The 25,038-nt window shown below is 37.8% G+C and overlaps 1 protein-coding gene across 4 annotated transcripts in view; it reads left to right on the forward strand.

Moving 5' to 3' along the window:
• Positions 1-1,060: 1,060 nt before the first annotated feature.
• The window catches only part of IL6R (interleukin 6 receptor), an 865,016-nt gene continuing 841,038 nt past the window's right edge, over positions 1,061-25,038 (forward strand). For all 4 annotated transcript variants that reach the window (XM_044080645.1, XM_044080647.1, XM_044080644.1 and 1 more), the window contains exon 1: positions 1,061-1,370. In XM_044080645.1, coding sequence (XP_043936580.1) covers positions 1,268-1,370 — 103 coding nt within the window. In that variant the 5' untranslated portion in view covers positions 1,061-1,267. The remainder of the gene's footprint in view (positions 1,371-25,038) is intronic.

A 25,038-nucleotide genomic window follows, 5' to 3' on the forward strand; every position in this document is an offset into this window, starting at 1 on the left:
ATTAATTATACATGATAGTACTCAGATACACACATACATAGATAGATATAGATATTGCACTTCAGTTCATCAGCTACACATTTTGTGATGCTCCAGTTCTTTTTTTTTGGTTATTTTATAAGTTATTGAACATGCTTTGGTCGACTACAACTCAGTACATAGGGTACTGTACTGTAGATGTGGCTGAGTGACTATTGAGCTGGTATATATAAGTAATGTGTATAGGGTGAGATTCCAGCATTTGGAGCCTGCCTATTTAAAAGTACTTTACTGCTGTGCAATGTTGTGTGTCATCATTAGTGTTCCAACCGCAAAACTACTTTTGTGATCGGATGTTTGATATACACTCGTATATGTATGTATATATACTCATATATGCATCTGTGTGTGTGTTTGTGTGTGTATGTCCATGTGTTTGCATGCATATTCATATAGAGAAATTGACTGATTGGTTGGTTCCTACAGTGCCATTTCTTAACTATATTGTACCATATTGTATGCAAACTTTTGTATGTCTTATTTTATTTATATAAACAAAAATAATTCCCCTCCTCCTCAAACCCTGTGGGATCTTAAGCAATTTGTTAAAATTCGTCATCACTTAATTTGCCTTTGGAAAGAGCTCTCTGGTCTTGATGTACCAACATGATTAATAAAAATTGCACTGTTGTCAGGTAGCAAGAAAAAAAATTGTTCAGCTGTTTTTTTACTCTCCTAACTGATAACTGTTAGCTTTCCTGTGTGAGCTTTTGTAAAAGTGACTGTTTCCTCAGTATGTTAGCAGTTTACACCTGCTGCACTCCCCTTCTTTCATGCTGTTCCTGATATATGTGTGTGTGTGTGTGTGTGTGTGTGCGTGCGTGTGCTTGTGTATATGTATCTCTCTCTCCCTCTCTCTCTCTCTCTCTCTCTCTCTCTCACTCTTCACCTTCGTTTCAGTCAGTTTGGGCTCTCACTGACTCCTAGGCTCCGTTACTCCACTCAGTAGTTTCGCAACACCCACCAGCTTGACCTGTGGTTAAATTGTATCCAGTTCCTCAAATGTTTTCCTGTTGCCAGCTGTATCTGGCTAGCTTAGTCACGTATCAGTGGGAAGTCTAGATAGAAATTATGCTGCAGAGTGACTGTAGAGCTGTGATCTTGTGGTAAGACAATGTGAAGACACAGAAAATGTGCTTCATTTCCTAAGTGATCTCTACACATTCAGTCTGCCATATTAATCACACTGTCTGTTTGAGACAGCCGACAGATTTTTTCTTTGTGGACTATGATAAGTAAACTTTCGATAATGGAAGCTGGACTGGCATGTCTTCTGTTTTCCATGGGATTTTTGACTGAAGTACCTGCTTTTTATTCTTGTCCTTCACCAGGTAATACTACCTTTACTTGCATTTTTGCACCTGTCTGGATATTAATAGCTGGCCATTATTGCATTAAGAACGACATTGTTGTTCGCTGGAGCTGACTGAAAACTGTTGCTTGCACTAACCTGTTTCTGTAGGACTAGGACAGCTTGTTATCTAGAAATGATAATATAAGGCTTCAAGTTTAAATGATAGACTGTGAAATGTCAGAAAGTACTTGTCTCCCTTAAAAAGGCATTATGTTGTTACCACTTTTCTGCGTGTGTGTGTATCTGTGTGCATGTGCGCGCGCATGTGTGTGTGTGTTTGTGTGCGTGTGTGTATCTGTGTCTACATAAACTTTATTTTTTATATCAGGCACTTTCTGCATAGAATTGTCTGCCTGTAAATCATCATAATGGCTTTATTCTAATGTTTATGGTGGGAAGCTATAGTAATCCTACCTCTGCCATTGCTATTACTATTCTTCTGATATGGCATTCTTTGTTTACCTACTTTTTGTTACCAATGTTTTCCATAATGCTAAATCACAACTGTGTAATGAATATGCTTTCCTCCACTGTGGTGAAGGATTAAACTGCATCTCCTCTGTTTCACAGCCGTACATCATAATGTGTATTTGTATTATAGGCTCGGTATTACACATCTATAAGGTAATGGAAGTATACATTTCCAACCCTATGATGTGATAGGTAACACATAGCTGCCATTTACTAGCATTTGCAGGGATATAATTTAAATTTGAAAGAAAACAGTAGCTTGTGCAGTAAGTATGAACTACAGGCTTTGATTAGACCCTGTCATCTGGCTGAAAGATTCAATGTGTAACAAAAACACATGATTTCACACAACAAAGTTACACAACCTTTTATATTTCAACCATTATAACAGGGAACAAGTTATTCCTAAATAAATTATTCATGTGCACATGTTGTCAAGAGTACATACTGCAACCATATGAAAACAATCTGCACACTTCATATATTATACCTGTTAAGAGTACATACTGCAACCATATGAAACAAATCTGCACACTTCATATATTATACCTGTTAAGAGTACATACTGCAACCATATGAAACAAATCTGCACACTTCATATATTATACCTGTTAAATACACTAACATGGGTTCTGGTTAGATGATTTGGGACAATTTGAGACTTATTTTGGAGGCTGCAGTTATAACACCATCAGTTCTCAGGTTAGAGAATCTTAATACTTAGTATAAATATCTTATTACTATTAATCATTAGTGTACAGTGTTGACCTCACAGAAATTACACTGAAGCTCAGAATGTTGTAGGAATTTTAGAGCTAGCTATATTAGTATAAACTATGTAGTTCACATTGATGAGTTGGAACCTATGTTTGGATAACAAAGACAGTAGGTCCTCTATATAGTCATATAACTTCTGCAGCCCATTACATTTAAGGCCTTTACTACTTTGAATGAGTTTCTAGTTAAGAATGTACCTACACATAATTATTCCTCATAACTTAAAGACAGGCAGTATTTCTAGACAAAATAGTGAGTTAGAGGTATGCTAGGGTATACACAGAAAGGCAGTATTAACAAAAGTGTGGCTTTAGTGGCATTATGTCTCTGAAATTTGATAACTGACCTGCTTGTACATACATATGAACTGAGATGAAATAGAATACTGCCAAGATTCATGCATTACCGGATGTTTTGAAGGTTATAGCTTTGTAAATATGGCTGCAATACTACTTAAGGTAGCCTAAACTCCAATGTGCCTACACCCAAGTCATATGAATGAAGGATTTATAGCCTGTGAATGGATGTGGACATATGAAGAGATGTGGACATTTGACAGAATTATATAATGATTTTTAGAGGAGTTGTACACATGGTTCTGACAGAAACTAAGTGTCTTGAAAAAATGCTCAAAATAAAAGTGCTATGAATTTACATGGAAAAATATAGAAGAGCTATCATGATACATTTATTCACTGAGAAGGTACACATTTCTAAACTGGATCATGAGCCAAAGTGATGTAGACAGACAGCAGTGATTGTTTTAAGAAATGTGAAACATAAATACAAAGGTCATTGGTCAGAAAAGGAAAAAAAGCCTGAAACTAAATGTAATCCCTGAAGAAACTTTGAGCAGAGAAACTCTGCCAGTCTAGATGGACCAAGAAAGCTATTTCTAACATCCAATATTATGTTCCAGTTTGTTATGTCAGTCTTGTGGCTGCTGAGAGAAATTACCCAAATGGGACTGTATTTGAAACAAAATCTATCTATCTATCTATCTATCTATCTATCTATCTATCTATCTATCTATCTATCTATCTGTCTGTCTATGTATCTATATACTTTCCCTTGATAGCACTAAAATATGTGTGATGTAGAAATTCAGTAACTATAGCATAAACTGGATATCCTTGCTTATGTGAGAAACCATCTTGTATGCAGGCATATCTTCAGTAACATTATAGATTGTTAATGAAACAATCAATATGATTTACAATGGGAGCCAGGCTTCAAATTGTCAAGTTAATGATCAGCGCTTACATAGTTTTATTACTCTATGGAATTATAGAAACAACTAGTTAGCAAGTTAACTTGTATTAAAATGCCTTAAAGTACAGATAGCAGATAATAAGATTCTGTTGATCATACAAAGCTCCAACTATGCCTGGTTTCCAAAAAAAAAAAAAAAACAAACCAAATAAATCTATAAGATGTCACATCATTATGTGGCCACACTATAACAGGTATGCTAAATCAACAAGTGCAGTGTTCATGGTTACTTGAGTTTGTCATCATGTTCACAACTAATAGAAAAGAGAAGCTACTAACTACAGATTAGAAAGCAAAAGGGCTTATGACATCCCATGCCATATCAAGTTCCCAGGCTTACATCTTTGAAAACAGAATACCTTGTTTAGAACTTTCAGTTCAAGTAATTTATAAAGGAAAATCAGCAAACATAAAGGATTAGTGAGAATCAGGTGTTTTCTATTTCTATGCAAACACCTGCAGTGAAACACTGCTTAAGTCTACAGATATCTTGGTCTTCCTTGTGCCAATGCCTATGTTTGATGACCGAGTCTGGTGAGCAAATAAATAATGTTATGTTAACAAAATGTAAGACAGACAATACCTGTAGATGCAGCACATGTTAGCTAAATACTGTCTTTAGCATGAAAAAAAAACCTACTCTGGACAGCTCAAGCTGCTTTTTAATAGAGAAGTGTGCTGTATGAGAAGCATGGGGTGCATAAAATGGTAAAACTTAATAATATGAAAGGAATAAGATGTGTGTAAAATACCCATGAACAGTGCAGAATGGAAATCTCGAAGCATCAAGTGATTCCATTATTTATCTCTGGAACAGTAGTAATGGACAGCTGATTTGCTAGAGTCATTCATTCCATATGTAATTTACTTCACAACTGGCAATCATTAATTGCTTTTATTTTGGAATCTCTGTATTATTTATTTGAGGTTTTCTAATGTTACTACACTTTTCAATGGGTACCTGCACATTATAATTCCTGATAAGTTGCTGACAGCATTGCAATACAGAAGAATGGCTTACATGCATGCTGGGGTATGTATATACTGACATACTGACATATTTTGTGTCAGACTCATGTCTACAGTTCCTCTTCGAAAACATTAGGTAATTCTGCTAGTTGAATATATTTACTGGGGGAGATGTAAATGTATTTATTGTCAAATATAACAAAGCTACTCTACTATGTCCATTGTGAAGTGTTTGACTTCTGTTTCCCTCACAACCATTTGGTTTGTGCAAAGTCTGAGACTCCTTTTGACTATGGCCTTCCACATATTACAAAAAGCCATTTAAGAAGAAATGTGGGAAGGAGTGTCCTCCTTGTTTGTCTACTATTGTTTTTCTACCACTTCTCCTATTCTGTTACACAATGATCTCTTTCACTTCCCTTTGCTAGCCCTAAGAATCTGAGTACAGAATGAAGATGCTTTTCACAGGGTTTTATCCACGTATTACTATACACAAGTCTTTCAGTATTAAATGTGCTTTGGCCACCTTATTTACTTTGTATCCATCCCCACTAAAATGTATAAAAATAGGCTGATGAACTTGGGACCATGCAGTGGTGATAGAGTATTGGAGAGTGGCGGTCTTGCCATAAGTAAGCTGCGCTTGCTCTAACTGGAAGCCTGTTCTTTGATTACGGAGCTTGTTTTTTAAAGTCAACACTTTGCTTTTTATATTTCAAAAATATATTTTATCCTTGGTCAAGATAGCACGACTGTCAAGTTTCCTGTTCTGCTGAGCCATAGTGTATGGCCAAAACTTGACCCTGCATGTTTAACACCTTGAAACTGCCAAAGCAGGACTGCTACTTACTGCAGTTTTAGAATGAGGTCTGGGAAGTTCAGGACATAGTTTACTTCAGGACATGGGCAGGAGGAGGCTATCACAATTTATTTATTATTTATTTATTTTACATTTGTTTACCGGGATAGTCTGACTGGATACATGTCCATTTTCAGTGGAGGCCCGGGGAGAAAAGCTCCACATTCACTGTTGTACGTCTTCTCATAGACAAACTTACATAGATTACACAGAAGTTAGCAAACAATTATAAAAACAAAGTGATTATATACAATGGGTTAGTAGTGTTTCTTAGTAGGGACTCACAATTCTCATGAACAGACAATTAAAAGTAAGAGACATCAGATTGGAAGCAGAGCATGGTGATGTAGTTACAAGTTATGATAATTGAAGAATATGCTTTTACTTTATAATTTAATCAGGGATGGTACAGGGGCATTATATACTCTTAATGAAACAAGCAATGTAATTTACAATGGTCTCTTCAGGAACCCTTTTAGGGGATAAGGACAACTGTATGATGCTTTGGTCGTCCCATTTATAGCCACCATTTTTATAAAACTGTGTAGAACTAATTTGTTAGATCTGATATGACTAACTAGATAAAATATAGTTTTTCTTTCCTCTGTATGTTGAGTTTACAGATGAGTATAGTGTTGTATATTCCAGTGATCTCTGCATTTTTTGATGGGGTTTGTATGAGTTCAGAAAATTAAATCTACACATTTAGACTCGAGAGAAACTGCAATAATTTCTGTGGGATATCAGCTTTCTAAATGGCAATTTAGATACAAATCAACACAAAACACATTCTGGCTCTTGGTGTTTGATGGTCATATAATCTAATCTCTGTTAAATTAGTATAGCATCATATGATGTAGAGTGGCTTTCCTTCTTAGTACAACAGAGAAAAAGCACAAACATCAGCAATAATGATGATGTCACAAGATGCTCAGTCATTAGAGGCATGGAGGTCAGATGACTTCATGCAAATGCAGCTTAGTGCCCTGTTCGATTCACGGCTGGAGTGCCTTCTGTGTGGAGTCTGCATGTCCTCCCTGTGGTCGAGTGGCCTCCGAAAGACATGTGTGAATGGGTATGCCTTCGCTGAAGGGTGGGCATCGAGCTGGCAACTTGGCACCATAAAAAAAATCTACTGCCAATCATTAGCAAACCGGAGTTCCGCTGCGGCGACCCCTAACCGGGAAAAGCCGAAAAGACAAACAACAACAACCAAAGAAGTCCCATGACAGCCAGAATGTTAATGTTCATGTAGTGCATGGAGTGCAGTGATTACTATCCGATATTTGGAAAAAGACAAACCAGTTAAGTGCTAGAGTGGTGTGAGACCCAACCTTAACAAATGTTAAGCACCCCCAGCTAAAGTTGTTATGGTCGGTTCCCACAAGAGGCAACAAAGTCTGCCAGTACAAATGACTACGGCAGAATAAAAAATTTGCATGTTGTCCATTGGTAACATGATCCAGACTTCCTGTTCTAAACTTTGAAAGTTACCTGAATAACATCATGTGTGTTTGCCTGTTTTATGAAGGATACCAAGTCTGAAACCTAAATGTATGCATTTAGTGTCTTCAGTTCCCAGTAATGTTTCTGAAAAGCATGGATTTTATGAGGAATACACCCAACATATGAGGCAAAAATCTGGATGTTGTTGTTGTTGTCTTTTGGCTTTTCCCGGTTAGGGGTCACCACAGTGGAACTCCGGTCCACTAATGATTGGCAGTAGATTTTCACGAACGCCGAGGTGCCAGCTCGACGTTTAACCTTCAGTGAAGGCACACCCATTTACGCATGCCTTTCGAACGCCCACCAAACCGCGGGGAGGACATGCAGACTCCACACAGAAGGCACTCCCTGCACTCCAGCTAAGAATAGAGCGGGAGAACCTGTTGCTGTGAGGCAACAACGCTACCGCTGCGGAAAAAATCTGGATACTCTCTGAAAATCTGGACAGTTGAGTGGCATAGAAACTGAGTGTAAATGTAAGGGACAGTGTTACACTACCTTAATGAAAGTGTTTGCTAAGTGTTTTATCACACTTTGAAAGCCAGTAAAACACTTGACATTTTTTTCTTTCTTTTCTTTTTACTGTAACTTGCAGTACATGAAGCAGATAAAGCTCTATGCACTACAAAGAATTATGGTAATTTCAAAAATATTTACCTAATATTATGTGTTCTCATCATGGATGCCAAGATTCCCCTATCCAGCAAATTTCATGGCATCCATGTCTTGAACATATAATAATGCACTTAGAAATGGTGAACTGTTCATAATCCTCTTATGTTTTGATTCTGAGCACATTTTTAGAAGCCCAATGCATTGTCACCCCTACCCAATGTATGGGGGTTGCTCAGCTTGTAAATTGCACTTGTCCTAATAGTGAGACCAGCAGTCGTTGGATTTGAAAACAGATACTTAAAAAAAAGTGCACATGTAGTTATAGTATATGCTTTATTGACTCATGGATATATAGACTGCTCCAACACTGGTATGGCTACCATGCATGTCTTCCTCAAAGCATATTCTGCCCTACTACTCATTATGGCCAATGTGTGTGCCATCCAGCATATGTAAACTCTTCACTTCCTGGGGAGAGACGTCTTCCTCTGAAAATGGAGTCTTACCTGTCATCTTTAGGTTGTCCTTCCTGCTGGTTTAAGAAGTGACCATTAACAGTAGGGAAATGTTATTGAACCAGCACGAGGCCACAGATGCAAGGTGGGCTCTAGAGTGTCTGTGTTTCGAAAGAAGCTTCTGTCCCTTGATCTAATCATTTTTAGCCCAGAGCGTATCTGACACAAGGGGCCATTTTATACCCCTCTTCTAACTGCTGCACACACCATACTGCAGCAGCCTCTAACCTCTGCTAGCAATTAATGTAAGTATATCTGAGTCCCTAGTCCATTCCTTCCTCCACCTGCTTGGCTGGTCTTTGAACTTCCCAGATGCATTTGCAAACCTAGAACACTTGCATTTCAGTCCAGTCCAAAACATCAGGCCGACTCTGTATGTATTTCAAAATGACGCCTATCTACTTGTTGCACTGTGTACAGCTCCAGCACCCAAACCCAGATATAACATTGAGGGGAGTGTCTCTTTGTCTCTTCCCAGTAGGACAATGTTTGGGGTCTAACACTTCAGTATCAATTCTGATATAAAAAACATTCTTTTATTACAGCTGCAGGATGGATTTACTGTACAACAAAGCAAAAAAAACAAACAAAAAAAACTCCCATCCCATGCACTACAGTGTTACACCACCTTCATTCACCTCGGTACAATCACTGGTGGGTTTGCAGTTTATTCCATTAAGTTAGAAAAGTCATTTTTGCATTGTTTTGGTAATCTGTAATAAAGAAAATGATCTGTCATTGTCACCTTCATCCCTAATCCAGGACATCACAGTCACCACCCCGACTCTTGTTTATATTTACAGTTTAAAGGTGCAGGCTGATTTTCTGCTGGATTATAAAAACATCTTCAGTCCTTTGGAATTGCCCACAAAATAAAGAAAGTACTGTAATGACTTTTGATAGATTTTTTTTCTAAGTAGTTCAGTGTTATTTACTAAGGATTTCAGTAAGCGCCTATAGTCTGGGTATTAATAATTTGGAGCCAACATTTTCTTCATTGTGTGTTTATTATAGTGCTGACAGCATTAAATATGTCATTAACTTTGTGCAGTTATTACTCAAAAGGTGATTTATTCACTGTGTATGAAAACACCCTCCAGGATAAAATCTGTAATATACTATTAGGGAGGGATTCACAGATGTAGTTTATACACAATATAGCCAGTAAGCTGAAAAATGCAGGAAACAGCACAGTACAGCTGCAGAAGTTATAATTTAATGTATGCACCAATCAGCGTACAGCACATATGCAGATACATTACCCAGCATCACTTAAAGTGCTGTTGCAGTTTAGCAACCACTGCATTGTGTACAAACACTGTAAATGCATTATATTACAGTTACAGAATTGCACTGGTAGATGAGTCCTGTGTGTACCTGTGCCCCTGTGGAAATACAACTTCTGATTCTGATTGATTCTCTGAAGAAGTGTGGTGAATCTACCGGATGAAAAGCATTTCACATTACTGTTTTTTTATCATTAAAGTGTTGTTTCATGTTCTTTACCTCTGGGGTGTCTTTTCATGAGTTTCTGGAGTTTTTACCTGTATTTTTTACAACTTCTGATTCTATCAGTTGTAATCAAAGTATTGTAAGCATAAATTACCCTTTCTCTCTCTCTCTCTCTCTCTATATATATATATATATATATATATTTGTGTGTGTATAGAGCAGAGAAAGTAGCTCAGGAGAAAATGGTAGTGATGGTACTGCCATTATAGCACAGAAGCTACAGAAATGGTTGGAATACATATATGGGTTCTGCCAGCATTAGGGCATCTCAGTATGAGACTGTAACGAGACTGTAACAAGGCATGACTTTTATACAGGCTTAGCACTAGTCACAGAGTACAAAGTACCAATGAGATGCAAATGAGTGCTAATTTTAAAGTTGCCTTTTCCTGCATTTTCTCTTAGCTTCATCATCCACACTGCACACAACTGTCTCCTTGTATGCTGCATGGTACAGCTGTGCAAGCATATATGAACTTTAAGGCATGCACTGCAACCACTGCAGACTCCCTTGTGCACTACTGATAATTGTATGCTGCATGGTACAGCTGTGCAAGCATATATGAACTTTAAGGCATGCACTGCAACCACTGCAGACTCCCTTGTGCACTACTGATAAGTAAGGCACATGGTGCTGCTTTGCTAGGAGTCCCATAGACAGATAAGGCTTCTCCTCCATCCTCAGTGTATAGCAGAGTACATAGCGCCACTGTGTTGTGCACTTTGCCAAGTGGGTAATCCCCCTATGATTACCTAGTACATTAATACAAAAAGGGTACCCACTGCTTTTGTGATGTGAACCTTTCTGCATTACATTTCCCCCCTACTTAGTACCTTGCCTTTTCTATACTTTTTGTAGCAGGTCCTGCTGTGCATTCTTCTAAGCTTCCTACACCCTCACTCTATGAGCACTGTTAAATTTTGTGTGCCAATCATTCTACAGTGGTGTTTGCTGGGCACTGACCTATAGATGCACAACTCTCTCTGTGAATTATGCATCTGTAGAAGAAGTGCTTGAGTCTCCACCTGCATTGTGGATTCTCTGCAGTGGAAAGTTAGTCTGCAAACACCTGCCAGTTCATGATGTGGGACCCTAAGACAAATATTCTAAAAAAAGTATTTAATTGTTTGTAATTGTCAAATAAATGAGCCTCCTTTAATCTGGTAAATCATTGCTCAATATTTTGCGCCTAGATAATTAACTTATCTTTGAGACTGTCTCAAGAATTATAAGATTGTTATTGGGAAATTCCATCCCTAAAATCATTTTTTTACACTGTGACTGTGAAATTATCCTTCATGATAACACTTTGCTTTAATGCTACCTTATTTCATGAAGTGGGTCTTATGGGTTCCTAGTGTATGTTTCAGGACAGTAAGGTAGATCCTCAGAATAACAAGAATGTATGTGCAATTACACGGAAATCTACTCTTACTCTTCTCCGAGGTACTGTGATCTTGCATTTAACATGTATAAGAAGTGAGGATGTGGAAGGTGCACAGGGGCCCCACTCCCTGCAAAAAATGTTTTTCCGGTATAACAGTGAGGTTTGAACTTTGTTGTTATGTTTCAAGGTTCACACTAAACTTTTCAAGTTTTGGGACTCATCTTGAAGAGACTCGAAATACCAGTATGGAACCAGGTCTTATGGTGAGCATTCCAAAAATTATGGTATACTTTCCAAAATTATGAGCCTAAACTAAGTTTGATAAATCTAACCTCATAACTTCAGTAACTTTAAATATATTTTCCCATCATATTGTGAATGGCAAGATGTAGAAAGTTTTGCTTCATTTGTGTGTGTGGAGTGGAGGCCATAAAAAGTATGTGTTGGAAATGTGGGCTAAGTACTGAAAGCACTGAGTCTGCATTCAGTTTGATGAATGTTCATAGGTTAATAGGTTTTTTTGTCCCTGAGTTCCTTGGACACCTATGTCGTGGTTATGTTAGTAAAGAGATAGCTAAGGGTTATGTGTGTGTGTGTGTGTGTGGGGGGGGGGGGATATGTTACTTGGGAATTAATTTACTTACTATCGACCTCTGTCCATCAGAGACTTTGTGGCCAGACCAGGGTGAATTTGCAATTTCCCATCCAATAATCAAGGTTCCTTTTTAATAGGGTCAGGGATGAGCTCTTCTTCATATAGATGAGGAGTTTACTCAATAGTGTGTGGATCCTTTGAGACACATATTGAATTTAGTGTTTCTGGTGATGTTTGTTTTGCAGATGTGCAAGAGATCCATCAGAGCTAGATCGAGGATGCCATATATGCTAGGCATACATTTTCATTCAGTAACTTGTAGAAGACTGAGTACAGAGATAGGGTCTTATGGCAATCTGCGTAGAACAGGATATTCATACCCTGGATGCTCCTGCTGAGGAATCTTTGAGAGCATTCCAACTGTTGCAAATCCCTGGTTAGGGTGCTTCCAAAGGTGCATTGTACTCAATGATGGGTCTGGTAAAGGCTGAGTAGAGAGGTAGTTTAACTTCTTTGGACCTGGAAGCTATATCCTTGCTTATGAATTGAGTGATATAGAGTGGTTTTCTTACTATCTTGGCTATGTGTTGGTCAAAGGCCAGATTATTGTCTACATATGTTCCCATATCCCTAACTATTGGGTCAGCTCTTAGGGGTGTTTTGCCAGTAGAGCAATTAGCTTGGTTGGACGATTTCCCAAAGGCATTATAATGCATTTCTTTGTGGTGAGTTTTAATCCATGGCTTTGGCACTAGTTATTTGTTTGTGTTTGATCCTCTTGCAGGATATGCTATCATGGGGAACTTATGATTGCTCCCAATTTACAGACATCTGCAAACTGGGTGAGCCAGAGACCTTTGACATTAGTTTTTACTTCTGTGAAGTAGATGCCAAACAGGAGCAAGCCCAACATGGATCCCTGGGGTACTCTGCTGGGAACTGTTCTCCTAGTGGAGGTGGTCTTACTAATCCAGACTTCTTGGGTCCTATCTGTGAACCAGACAGAAATCTAACGAGTTACATATGGATTGATGCATAATTCTGACAATTTGTCAACAGCACCAGAGTGGAGTATTGTATCAAACACCTCATCCATAGCCCTGATGACCCCCTCAAAGAAGTCAATCAGGTTGAGTAGGCAAGGCATTCCCTTAACAAAACCAAACTGTAGGTTGCCAATGTCCTTGTTAATTTCCATGACAATTCATTCCATGGCTTGTCAGACTGATATGTCTGATGTTCCAAGGGTTGGTTGGTGGTCCACCCTTATGAAGAGGGATGATTGTTGCAGCCCTCCATTCACCTGATATGTGATATGTAAGCTGTTTTGAGGCTGCAGTTGAAGAGTGCTTCAAGTGGTCCTGCAAGTTCATGTTTTAGGCTATTTAGGAAGTATCTGGGTATTTAGGAAGTATCTGGAGATATTGTTGAGGCCGACTGAAGCAGTGTTTTCGGCCTTAGCAAGAGCCACAAAGACTTGCTCCTTGTTGATAGTCAGGGAGATATACTAAAAGAGATTTTATAGGGGGTAGTGGGGAGGGGGGGTTGGGGGCATGAAATCAGAGTTAAATGTATCAGCCAGCAGATTCACTGTTACCCTGGTCAGGAAAAGTTTATGCCTTTTATCACCAGTTCTGCACACTGCTGAATGTTACCTTTAAGGTTCTTGACATAGCTAAAGAAAGCCCTGCAATTGTCCTTAGCCTGGTAGGCAATCCTAGCCTCATAAATGGGCTTGTTGGACTTTATTAGACCTCTTAGTTTCTTGTTTAGTTGAATCAAAGAGCTCTTGTCTCTTGTGAGAATTGTTCTTTCTGATTTTCACAATGAAGTTTTTTACTTTTGTTATATACCCTGTTAAGTTAAGGATTCTACCAGTGAAGTTTGTTTTTGGTGTTAGATCTGGGCTTACTTCTGGTAGGTACAGCAGTCTCTATGCAGCCATTTACATGTTTGTACAGGGTTTCTATAAATAAATCTGCATAGATAACTGTGTTCCCTGGGTTTGGGGAGCTGTGAATTTTGACAAACTGTCACTTAATAGGATGTAGTTTTCTTTAGAATAGTACCTAACTGTTACGGGTTTAGTTGGGTTTTCTAGGTTGGTTTTTACTTTGAGGGAGACAGCTTTCTGGTCTGACCTCAGGAATGATGACATGCCATGGGGAGGTGCAATGCTTTCCCATGTTTTTTTAAACACCTTTATTGAATTATCACTAGTGACATAGGCAAACTTACATTTTTATAAAAGCAATCAAGCCATATTAACAAGTTCACATTTACAAACATTATACAGCACATATATATATTGAAGAGGAAGGCCTAAGATAAGGTTTATGGATGTAGTGAGAGAGGACATGCAGGTGGTTGGTGTGACAGAGCAAGATGCAGAGGACAGGAAGAAATGGAAACAGGTGATCCGCTGTGATGACCCCTAACGGGAACAGCCAAAAGAAGATGATGATACAGCACATATATTCTTCTATACAATTTAATCAAGCCAACATTATATGAATTGTTCAGTCCTGGCCTCCTCTTAAACCTCAGTCCTCCTCTAAAACATTTTTCTGCATTTGTTGTTCCCACAATTTCCATTTTTCTATGTAATTAACTCCTAGGCTTTTCTAAATATCATATTTCCTGTTCTTTTATCTCTGTTACAATATTCATTACTTTAAGTATGGTTGGCTTAGACTTTGATTTCCATTTTCTAGTGATTGTTTTTTTTTTTTTGGCAGCTACCAGAATTAAACTTAAGAAGGCCTTACTTTGTGTAGGCAATCCAGATCCTATATCCCAGCCCCAAAATGATTTCCTTAGTTACACTCATTTGTTTGCTCAGTATTACTGACAGAATAGTCTGTAGGGATTTTTTAAAGAGTGTCACCTCCCAAAACATATTCTCCCATATGTCACTTTCTTCCCCATTACACATCCAAACCAACATTCCCATCTATCTGAGGGACAATTCTTTGGATTCTGCTTGAAGTATGAAAGTAGATAAGTAAACACTTGCAGGCAAAAGTCCTAAACCTTCTAGACTTTGTTGCATATTTGGGAGCCATACATATGTCCTCCCGTTGTTTCTTTGTGAATTACTTATCTAATCACTCTTCCCAATCTTTTCTGACCTCTTCTGATTGATTCCTATCACTATCATGCAATATATTATATACTTTGCTAATTATCAGATTTCTAACAGCAGCTTTTATTCTAGATTCAACTAAAAACTCAACTGGTGCTGCCTTTCACTTAGGATTTCCCTATTCCTTTCTCTTCGCCTATTCTGATATCAATCTGTGATAGGGAAGACAATCTTTAGCCTGCAGGTCGAATATCTTCTTGGCCTCTTCCCATTCTATTACCTTTCTCTAATTATGTTTTCCCAATACCTTGTTTCCTTTGTGACCTTCCTCTTGCCTATTATCTGTGCCCCTGGTTTTAGACATCCCTATTGGCAAAATCTCCTTTCTCCATTTCCATATTGGCTTAGTTCTAAGTATACTTCCTGCTACTTTATGAATATAATATTCCCTTTTTAATTTCTCCAAATCTTTTGGTTTTTTTAATACCATGATGGGAATGGACCCCATTCCTAAGTCAAAGTATAATTAAAGTTCATGAAATTAGTATTGTTTCAATCTTTGATGTCAGCCAGAAGTGCTCTTTACAGCACCCCCAATGTGCCCAGTAATGACTCCTGCAATCGTATGGAGTTACACGTATCGGTAACATATCAAAATGTGATTGTGGATTCTTTTTTATAAGATCCATTGCTCCTACTACTATTGGAACTGTCTAGGTATCTTTCTTCCACATTGCTCTCATTTCTGCCTGCACATCCTGATATTTTATGATTTTGTGTCTCACTCTAAACAAGACACTGTAGTCAGTGGGTGTTGTGATTTCAGTGATCAATGCCTCTTTTGTCTTCTTTTCATGGACCACTATATCTGGTTTTCTCGCATCTATCTTTTGAACTGTTGGTAGTGGGTGTTCCCATGTGAAGTAAACCTTATCATTTCTATGATGCTTTGTGGCTCATGTTTTCAGTGCTTTTCATCTAATTTAGTATTATATTGTTTGCGCAATCCCGAGTGCAATAGTCTTGCCACATTATTATGCCTTTCAGTATACAGTCCTTCTGCCATTAGTATGTCACAACCAGCAACAAGATGTGCAACTGTTTCCAATTTAGTTTTACAAAACCTACATTTGTCTGTTTCTACCACATGTTTAATGGACTTTGTAAACCAATGTGTATGTAGTCCATTGTCTTGGGCCGCCAGTATTAACCTTTCATCTTTTGGTTAGACTTTGCCTCTCCTTAACCATTCCTGAGTTTGATCCTGATCAACATGAATTTGTTCCAGATGTTTTCTATACTTGCAACTATATTTATGAATTTTCCACATTTCTTGCCTTCTCATCTGATCCTTCACCTTATATTCTTTCTTTTGTTTTTTGGCACATTCAGTTGCTGCCTGATTTTTATCTACTTCTTCTGGTTTGATTTCCATTCTCACTTGATGCTGATATGCTTCTGCTAGACTAAGCAGGGAAGCAATCTTAGATTTATTCTCCTCATGTTTCAAAACTTTCACTGTGTTTGGGTCTTGTGAGGTCAGCATATATGTATGCAGTCCCACAATTGCAGATCTATACATGTAATCAACTTCAAGGAGGCCCATACCTCCATTGGAATGGGGAATATATAATCTTGGTATGCATTGATTTTAATAAATCATTTGATGAGCATGAAGCATTGTTCTTGTTTTCCTGTCTAATTTACCCAACACCTTTTGGGGCCAGTCAGTCACTCCAAAACTGTAAGTTAGGACAGGAAGAGCAAATTGGTTTATAGCTTGAATTTTGTTCCTAGATGTCAACACTGTTTTCAGGATTAAATATTCTAAAATATTCCTTACTGAGGTTTATTTACATTTGCTCGTATTATTAATATTGTTAATGTTCTGTATGACTGTTGTTATTCTCCTTAAGGATCTGCATCCCAAATCTCTCTCTTTCCTTATTTCTTGAACCCCCCCCCCCGCCTTATAATCTATCTGGCCCAGGGTGATTGCTTTAATTAAGTCCAGGAAATGTTGTGCCTGTGAATTAGGGGTAGTGTATGTTTCTGAGTCTGTAGAGGGGTAGTGAAAGTCTCTAATGAATATGTATTTGTTTGGATGGTGAGTGCTTGTAGTATGTCTAAGTAAGAGGTCTGAGCTTTGTGGGTCATAGAGGGTGACCTGGACAGGACATGGTAAGGAACCTTGTCTGTGGAGACCTGGATGTGGAAGAACCCCAGTGCATCATCCTGTTTTAACCAGCCAGGAGTTGTATCTGTTGCTAATGTAGATCAAGACACCTCTACTTTTAGCTCCTGTCTGTGCTACTGTTGGTCTAAATGTGTGGAAAGCATTGTATCCTTCCACTGCCTGAGTTCTTTCTGCAGCTTTCAACTAAGACTCTGTGACAGCATGGATATCTACATCTTTTAGAGTGACGAGAACTTGCAGGGTGTGGAGTTTCTTGTTTAGACTCCAATCATTCAGCAGTAATACCTTAAAGTTGCTTTGAGGTTTTTTTTTTTGCTATGTTGGTTGTTTTGTTATTTTGACATTGCCTAGAAAAGGCTCTAAGGGGGGGTCTATAACGTTTTAGCTAATATCCAAAGGCCCGGGGGGTACAGGTGCAGACCATCCTTGGCAATGTAATGTGGCCTGTTAACTATGTTCTACCATGCTGATAGTATTGTATTCTTGTATTCCCAAAAGCTAAGCCAGTTATTAAAATCAATCATTTTCTGTTCATACTGTGACATCATCCTTGATGAAGGTAGAATGCTGCTCAATGAAAGGCTTGTACCCATCTATGACAAATATTCAGAAAGATCCATAATGTCTCTTTTCACATAGTCCAGTGAAATACATCTCAGGTCATTTACACCCACGTGGGCTATGACTGAATCATATTGGTACCTGAGGTGTAGTGATGAGTGTGTGCATGATATTGCAGAGCCTTTCTCCAGATAGGCAACTAGCATCTTCTCTTTGTCCATCCTGGTGAGAGGAATATCTGTGTGCCATACAATAGAATCCCTTATGACAAGGGTACTAGGTAGTGTTTGCTTGCCTTATAGGATTTGTTCTTGAGGAATCATTGGGTGTAGGGTTACGTGTGATATTAGGTGTTGCTTTTGGTGTGTGCTTTGGTAGTTGCTAAGGATAGGTGTTGCCGTTTGATGGCTTAAGCGGTCTTTGAGGCATGGAGAGGTTTCTTTTAAGTGCCTCAGCATAAGGAAGTGTGTGTGTGTGTGTGTGTGTGTGTGTGTGTGTGTGTGTGTGTGTGTGTGTGTGTGTGTGTGTGTGTGTGTGTGTGTGTGCGTGTGTGCGTGCGTGTGTGTGTGTGTGTGTGTGTGTGTGTGTGTGTGTGTGTGTGTGTGTGTGTGTGTGTGTGTGTGTGTGTGTGTGTTTAGAAAATGTTTTGCATCTGAAGATTAACTTTGAAAGTGTAAATGCTCTGTTCTACACTAACTCTTGTAAAGCGGGAGACAACCACTTAACAAATATGAGGAAAAAGAGGGAAGATCCTGAAAATGGTAATCAATGTAAAAGTTCAAGGGAAACAGAATATACAATAGCTAAGTATTTATTTATTTATTATTAGCATTTGTTTACTGGGATGGTCTGACTGGGCAGAAAAAAAAACTCTTCAGAGGACACCTGGGCAGAGAAGCTCCATAGAGACTACAAATATAACATGAATCCATAAATAATGCATTAAATCCACAGATACAATTGTTACACATGTGCAAAAATTGTATAAAATTAAGACTTCAAATATTTACAGACAATAAACATAAAAACAATCACTCAAAAAGTATAGCAACGGGCAGAAAAGTCAAGAACTGTTCAGGTGGAGAGAGATTAAAAATGATAGGTTGTATATCATGTAGGTAGGGAAGTTTGAGAGCGTATAGTAGAACATTGTCCCCCCCAGCTGCCTCTCAGACAAGATTTGCCCATTCTGATTATTCAGCCTCTCAGGAAAGTTTAAACCATGAGAAGACATTAATAGAGCAAGAAAGTACAGACTTATGCCCAACTGCTATTAGGTATGCCAGTAGAACCAGTTTCTCCCACACCCATTACATTAAAGGATTGTTTTCTGCTGCATCTTGTAATAAGCTGCCCTGTGTTCACTGAGCATCTGTCCGCTACAGCTATTCTCCCTGATAACCTTGACTCATGTACTGCATTTTAATCTTTTTTTCCCTAAAACTAGGCAGCTCTGTAGAAACATGACAAGCAGCAACCCTGTAAACAGTCTGATAAAAACAGCCCGTAGTAAGAAATATCTGTCATTAGATTTTGATTGTCCTGCTGATGAATAAACAGATATATTTTTTGTAAATTACTATAGCTCAGGACCTGATTTTCTTCTCTAAGGACTGCCACGTACCACTCAGACATGCTACAAGTGACTTTACTACACTCCCCACCCACCTCATATCATTAAATTTATAAACCAATGCGTATCATCTGACCCACCCCCAACCCCCATATCATAAACTCTATTGGCCAAAACATATCACATGATGCTTCACTACCCATACCAACCAAAATAGCCAGCCAAATAAAACTTAATAAATAACCAATTAATTACAAATCAGAAAACAACAATATTTTTCCCCAGCCTTCTCTTATCATCACCCTAACCAATAGGGCCATCCCATGTATTGTTACTATTATGTAAATAGCCCAGAATTTCCAGACACAAGATATACAAAGTGATTAAGAGAGAAATTAGAGGAAAGAAAAATACTTCCACATGAAAAACTGTCACAAGCTTCAAATAAGAATTTGCTTTCATTAATGCAATAGATTTTTGAAAAAAAGTATATAGATCAAGAAACTTTGATCTCTTTGGAAAAGAAGCCTCTGAGGAAGTGAGAAAATATAAACAACAAAACCTAGAGATATTTGAAAAATATAAAAAAAAAATATGGACATGGAAAGAAAGAGAGATTTGATATGGTGCAATATTTATGCAAAGGTGAAAGCCAAGTTAACTAATATAGAGAAGGCAGTCTCAAAGATATTTGAAGAAAAATACAGGCAAAAGCACCCAGATATGGAAAATTTCACAATAAAAAGATTAATAGCACAAAGATATAATGTAGAAAAGATGATCAGTAAAGCAGATGTTAAAGAAATAGAAGGTGAAGTTATAGAGTGCCTGCGAAGTGAAGGATTTAATGTAGAAGGCCTAAAACAGACTACATCAGAGCATGATGGAGTGAGTCCCCAGAATAAGGAAAAGCAAGAAGATCAGGAGACTTGTGAAGAAGAAATATGGACAGGGGAAAGGAAAAGAGATTTAATATGGTGTAATATTTATGCAAAGGAGAAAGCAAAACTAACAAATACAAAGAGAGTAGCACCAACGATATTTGAAGAAAAATATAGATAAAGGAATCCAGATATGGAAAATTTTACAATACAAAAAAATAAGAAGACTAAGAGGAAAAGCAGAAAAAGAGATTAGTAATGAAGAAGTCAAAGAAATAGAAATTGAGGTAATGAAACAGCTGCAAAGAGAAGGATTCAGTGTAGAAAATCAAATGCAGAAAGCACCACAACATGATAGAGCAATAGATATCCAAATTAAGGGGAAACCAGAGGAACAGGAAGCAACTGGTCAGGTCCCATATCAAGATATTTTGGAGCCTTCCACAGGAAACCAGTCTAAACGTTCATTTGAAGCTACACAGCAAGGAAAGGAACAGGAAACTGTGGAAACTCTGATGCAGTCAATGTTGAGGAGTGATAGGCCAGTGAGTTCTCATATGACAGAACAACAATGGACACAGGATGAAATTGAAGAGAATGTGCCAAGGGAAGATGCTATAGAACTTTCTATAGAATGCTCGCAGGAAATGGAAAACAAGGGATGTGCCCTCAGTATGGAAGAAAATTAGTTAAGGGAAGAGTTGCTTGATTTAATAGACAAAGACAGATATATCAAGATCAATGAGAGGAATAGACTGCAGAAGGTTAATAAAACCCCAAAAGTCAGAAGCTTGATAAAACAAATGAACACAGTAATTAGGACTGTCCATAGAGATCCATGCAATATAACAGAAGTAAACAGGATATATTACTGTGCTGCTAAATTAATAATTGATAAAGTTCTACCACAGGAACACAGGGTAACGAGGGAAAAAAGCAAATACCATCATGGAAATATGAAATAGAGAAAACTATAAAGCAGTTAAGACAAGAAGTGTCATTGTTAGAAGATTATAGAAGAGGGAATAGATCAACAAAAATATTAAGAAAGGCAGATGTGATAAAAGCAATGCGCAGTATTAGAACAGACCAGGATCTATTATGCACTATTGGAGATAACAAACTAAAAATTTCAAACAGGCGGAAAGACTTAGAAGGTACGAAGATAAATATAAGGGAAAAGCACAAAATAAGCAATTTATTGATGACCCAAAAAATGTTATAAAGAATTGGGAAATAAGGTAAAAAGGAATTGAAAGACTGCCAAAAAAAGAGGAAGTAGATACATTTTGGAGAAGTATCTATGAAGATCATGTGGAACATAACAAAGATGCTAAATGGATAGAAGAAGTAAAAGAAAGAAAGAGTAAGACATTTAAAGGTGCAGGATAAGAAATGGGATGAAATAAGAGCCAGAAAGATTGAAACAAAGTTGAGAAAAGCCTCTAACTGGAAAACCCCAGGCCCAGATGCAGTACCTAACTTTTGGCTTAAAGCATTATCTTCTTTGCACGAGGATCTAACCATGAGTAAGAACTATTTATATGCACACCCCAAACAGACACAACACTGGTTAACAACAGGAAAAACAATGCTCTTACTTAAGAGTGAACCTGCAAGCTACCCTAAAAATTATAGACCAATAACTTGTCTTCCAACGACGTATAAACTATACACGGGAATTGACGCCGACAGAGTTTATAGTCATTTAGAAGAAAACTCAATTGTGGCAGTAGAACAAAGGGCAATAAAAGAAAGTCATATGGAACAAAGGATCATTTGTTGTTAAACAAAGTTATAGTGGAGAACTGTAAGTAGGGGAAGAATCTAAATATGGCATGGATTGGCTACAAAAAAGTATTTGATAGTATCCCACATTCATGGATAGAAAAGTGCTTAAAAATGTATAAGATACACCTTGCACTGATTGACTACATTACAGTAGTTATGTAACAGTGGCAGACCACTTTGCAATTAAGCCATGATAAAGGACAGATTATTATCCCAGGGATAAAAATCCAAAGGGGGATATTTCAGGGTGACTCTCTGTCACCATTGCTATTCTGCCTTGCCATTAATCCATTAAGCTGTTTGCTTAACAGCTTAGGCCATGGCTACAAGTTGGCTTCTGGAAAACAACAAAGTCTAATGACTTCTCATCTTCTCTTTGTCAGTGATTTAAAACTGTATAGCTCATCAGATGAGAAACTGAACGCACAGCTGCAGAATGTCAAAACCTTTTCAGATGATATTGGAATGGCATTTGGTCTTGATAAATGTGTAAAAGCAACCTTTAAGAAAGGAAAACTGCAGCACCAGGAAAACATCAGTTTGGGACAAGAATATAATATAAAAGAACTTGAGCAAGATGGAGTGTATAAATACTTGGGAAGTGATGAAGGATCAGCAATAAAAGATGAACAAATGCAAATAAAACTCAGTAAGGAATACTTTAGAAGACTTAAATTAATCCTGAAAACAGCATTGACATCTAGGAACAAGATCCAAGCCATAAATTAATTTGCTCTTCCTGTCCTAACTTATAGTTTTGGAGTGATTGACTGGCCCCAAAAAAGTGTTGTATAGATTGGATATTGAAACACGAAGGATGCTTCTTGCTCACCAAATGATTTATAAAAATCAGTGAATACCAAAATTAAATATTCTCCATTCCGAAGGAGGGATGGGTCTCCTTGAAACTGATTACATATATAGAGTTGCAATCGTGGGACTCCATACATATCTGCTGCCCTCACAGGATCCAAATGTAGTGAAAGTTTTGAAACATGAGGAGAATACATCTAAGATGACATCTCTGCTTAATTTAGCAAAAGCATATCGATGTCAAGCAGGAATGGAAATTAAACCAGAAATAAATAAAAAACAGGCAGCAATTGAATGTGCTAAAAAACAAAGGAAAGAATATAATGTGAAGAACCAGATGAAAAGGCAAGAAATGTGGAAAAAACATAAATATAGTTGCAAGTATAGAAAACTTCTGGAAGGGCCTAAAATTGATCAAGAACAAATGCAGGAATGGTTAAGGAGAGGTGAATTCACATCAAGAAATGAAAGGTTAATATTGGCAGCCCAAGACAGCGGGCTAAGTACATGCTGGTTTACAAAGTCCATTGAACATGTGGGAGAAACAGACATATGCAGGTTTTGTAAAACTGAATTGGAAACAGTCACACACCTTGTTGCTGGTTGTGATGCACTAATGGCAGAGGGACTGTAAGGCATAATAATGTGGCAAGACTGTTACACTGGAGATTGTGCAAACATTATGGTATTGAAGTGGCTGAAAAACACTGGAAAAATGAGCCACAAAGAATCACAGAAAATGATGAAGTTTATATCACATGGGATCACCCAATACCAACAGTTCAAAAGACAGATGTTAGAATATCAGATATAGTGGTCCAAGAAAAGAAGACAAAAGTAGCATTGATTATTGAAATTGCCACACCTAGTGACTACAGTGTTTTGCATACAGAGAGACACAAAGTCATAAAATACCTTGATCTGGAGGCAGAAATGAGAACCATGTGGAAAAAAGATACCCAGACAGTTCCAATAGTAGTAGGAGCAACTGGTCTTATAAAAAAGAATTTACAATCATATTTAGATATGATACCAATTAATGTAACACCGTACAAATTGCAGAAGGAGTCATTATTGGGCACATTGCGGGTGCTGCAAAGAGCACTTTTGGCCAACATCAAAGAGTGAAACAATACTAATTTCATGAACTTTAATCATACTTTGACTTAGGAATGGGGTAATTCCTGTCATGGTATTAGAAACCCAAAAGACTTGGAGAAATTAAAAAGGCATCCCAATATTTTTTTAAGTTTTCTTCCCCCCATTTCCTTTCTCCGCTGTTCTATATGACTGTTTCACACCTCCCATCATGCACATACATCAATTTTGACTAATAAGAACTTTAACTATCGTAAGCCAATAAATTACTTGTAAATCGTACCCTACCTACACTCAAAGCAAGTCCTCTACAAAAAAACTACTTATACCCCTGTTCACAGATACAGCTCTCTAATCTGGCCATACCTCTTCAGCACAGACAAAATCCTACTCAAAAATTATACATTACTGACCTACATCAAATACAAACCCGAGACAACAGTGCAAAAAAGTACCAAAACTACTTCTCCATAACTTCAAAAACTCCACCACCCGCTCCAATAAACTAATAGAGAACAGAGATGTACACCCCAACCCTGGCCCAATACTAGCCCCTCCTAAACAAACCCAAAACCCAACTCACCCAAACTCCCTGCATAAATACTCCCCTCCTTAACAGGCCACTAAAATACAACAAACCCCTGCTTCTTCCTCCAGCCTAAAATATATATAATCTCTATGCCCAAAGTATCTTAAGATATCAGATCTTATTGCATGGGTTGAATTCCATCAACCCCACATCCTAGTTATCACTGAAATCAAGTTAAAACTTGAAATTAAAGATGTTGAAATTATTCCACCCAATTACATCATCATTATAAAAGACAGACAGGTAAACTGGCTGGAGGTGTGGCCATCATCTTTCAAGCCAATTTGCAAATCCATGCTCACCTCCCAACTAGTCCACAATACAGCAATGGAGAAATATTAATAGCCAAACCCCACCTAAACAATCAGAAATCCATAGTCACTGTAGCTGCCTACATCCCCTCTCCCCCAAAAATGTCAAGACTACCGAAAAAACACTTAGCTACTTCTAGTTGCAGCCAAAAAAACACCCTTCTCAGTGATCTTAACATACATTGGACTTCAAAAAACCTAACTCTACTCCCTATAATATTAACCTTTATAATGTACTTGATTTGACAAAGTACCCCCCCCCCCCAA

The sequence above is a fragment of the Protopterus annectens genome, chromosome 8.part0, assembly GCF_019279795.1.
Source record: "Protopterus annectens isolate FY-2018-M chromosome 8.part0, PAN1.0, whole genome shotgun sequence".
Classification (NCBI taxonomy): Eukaryota; Metazoa; Chordata; order Ceratodontiformes; family Protopteridae; genus Protopterus; species Protopterus annectens.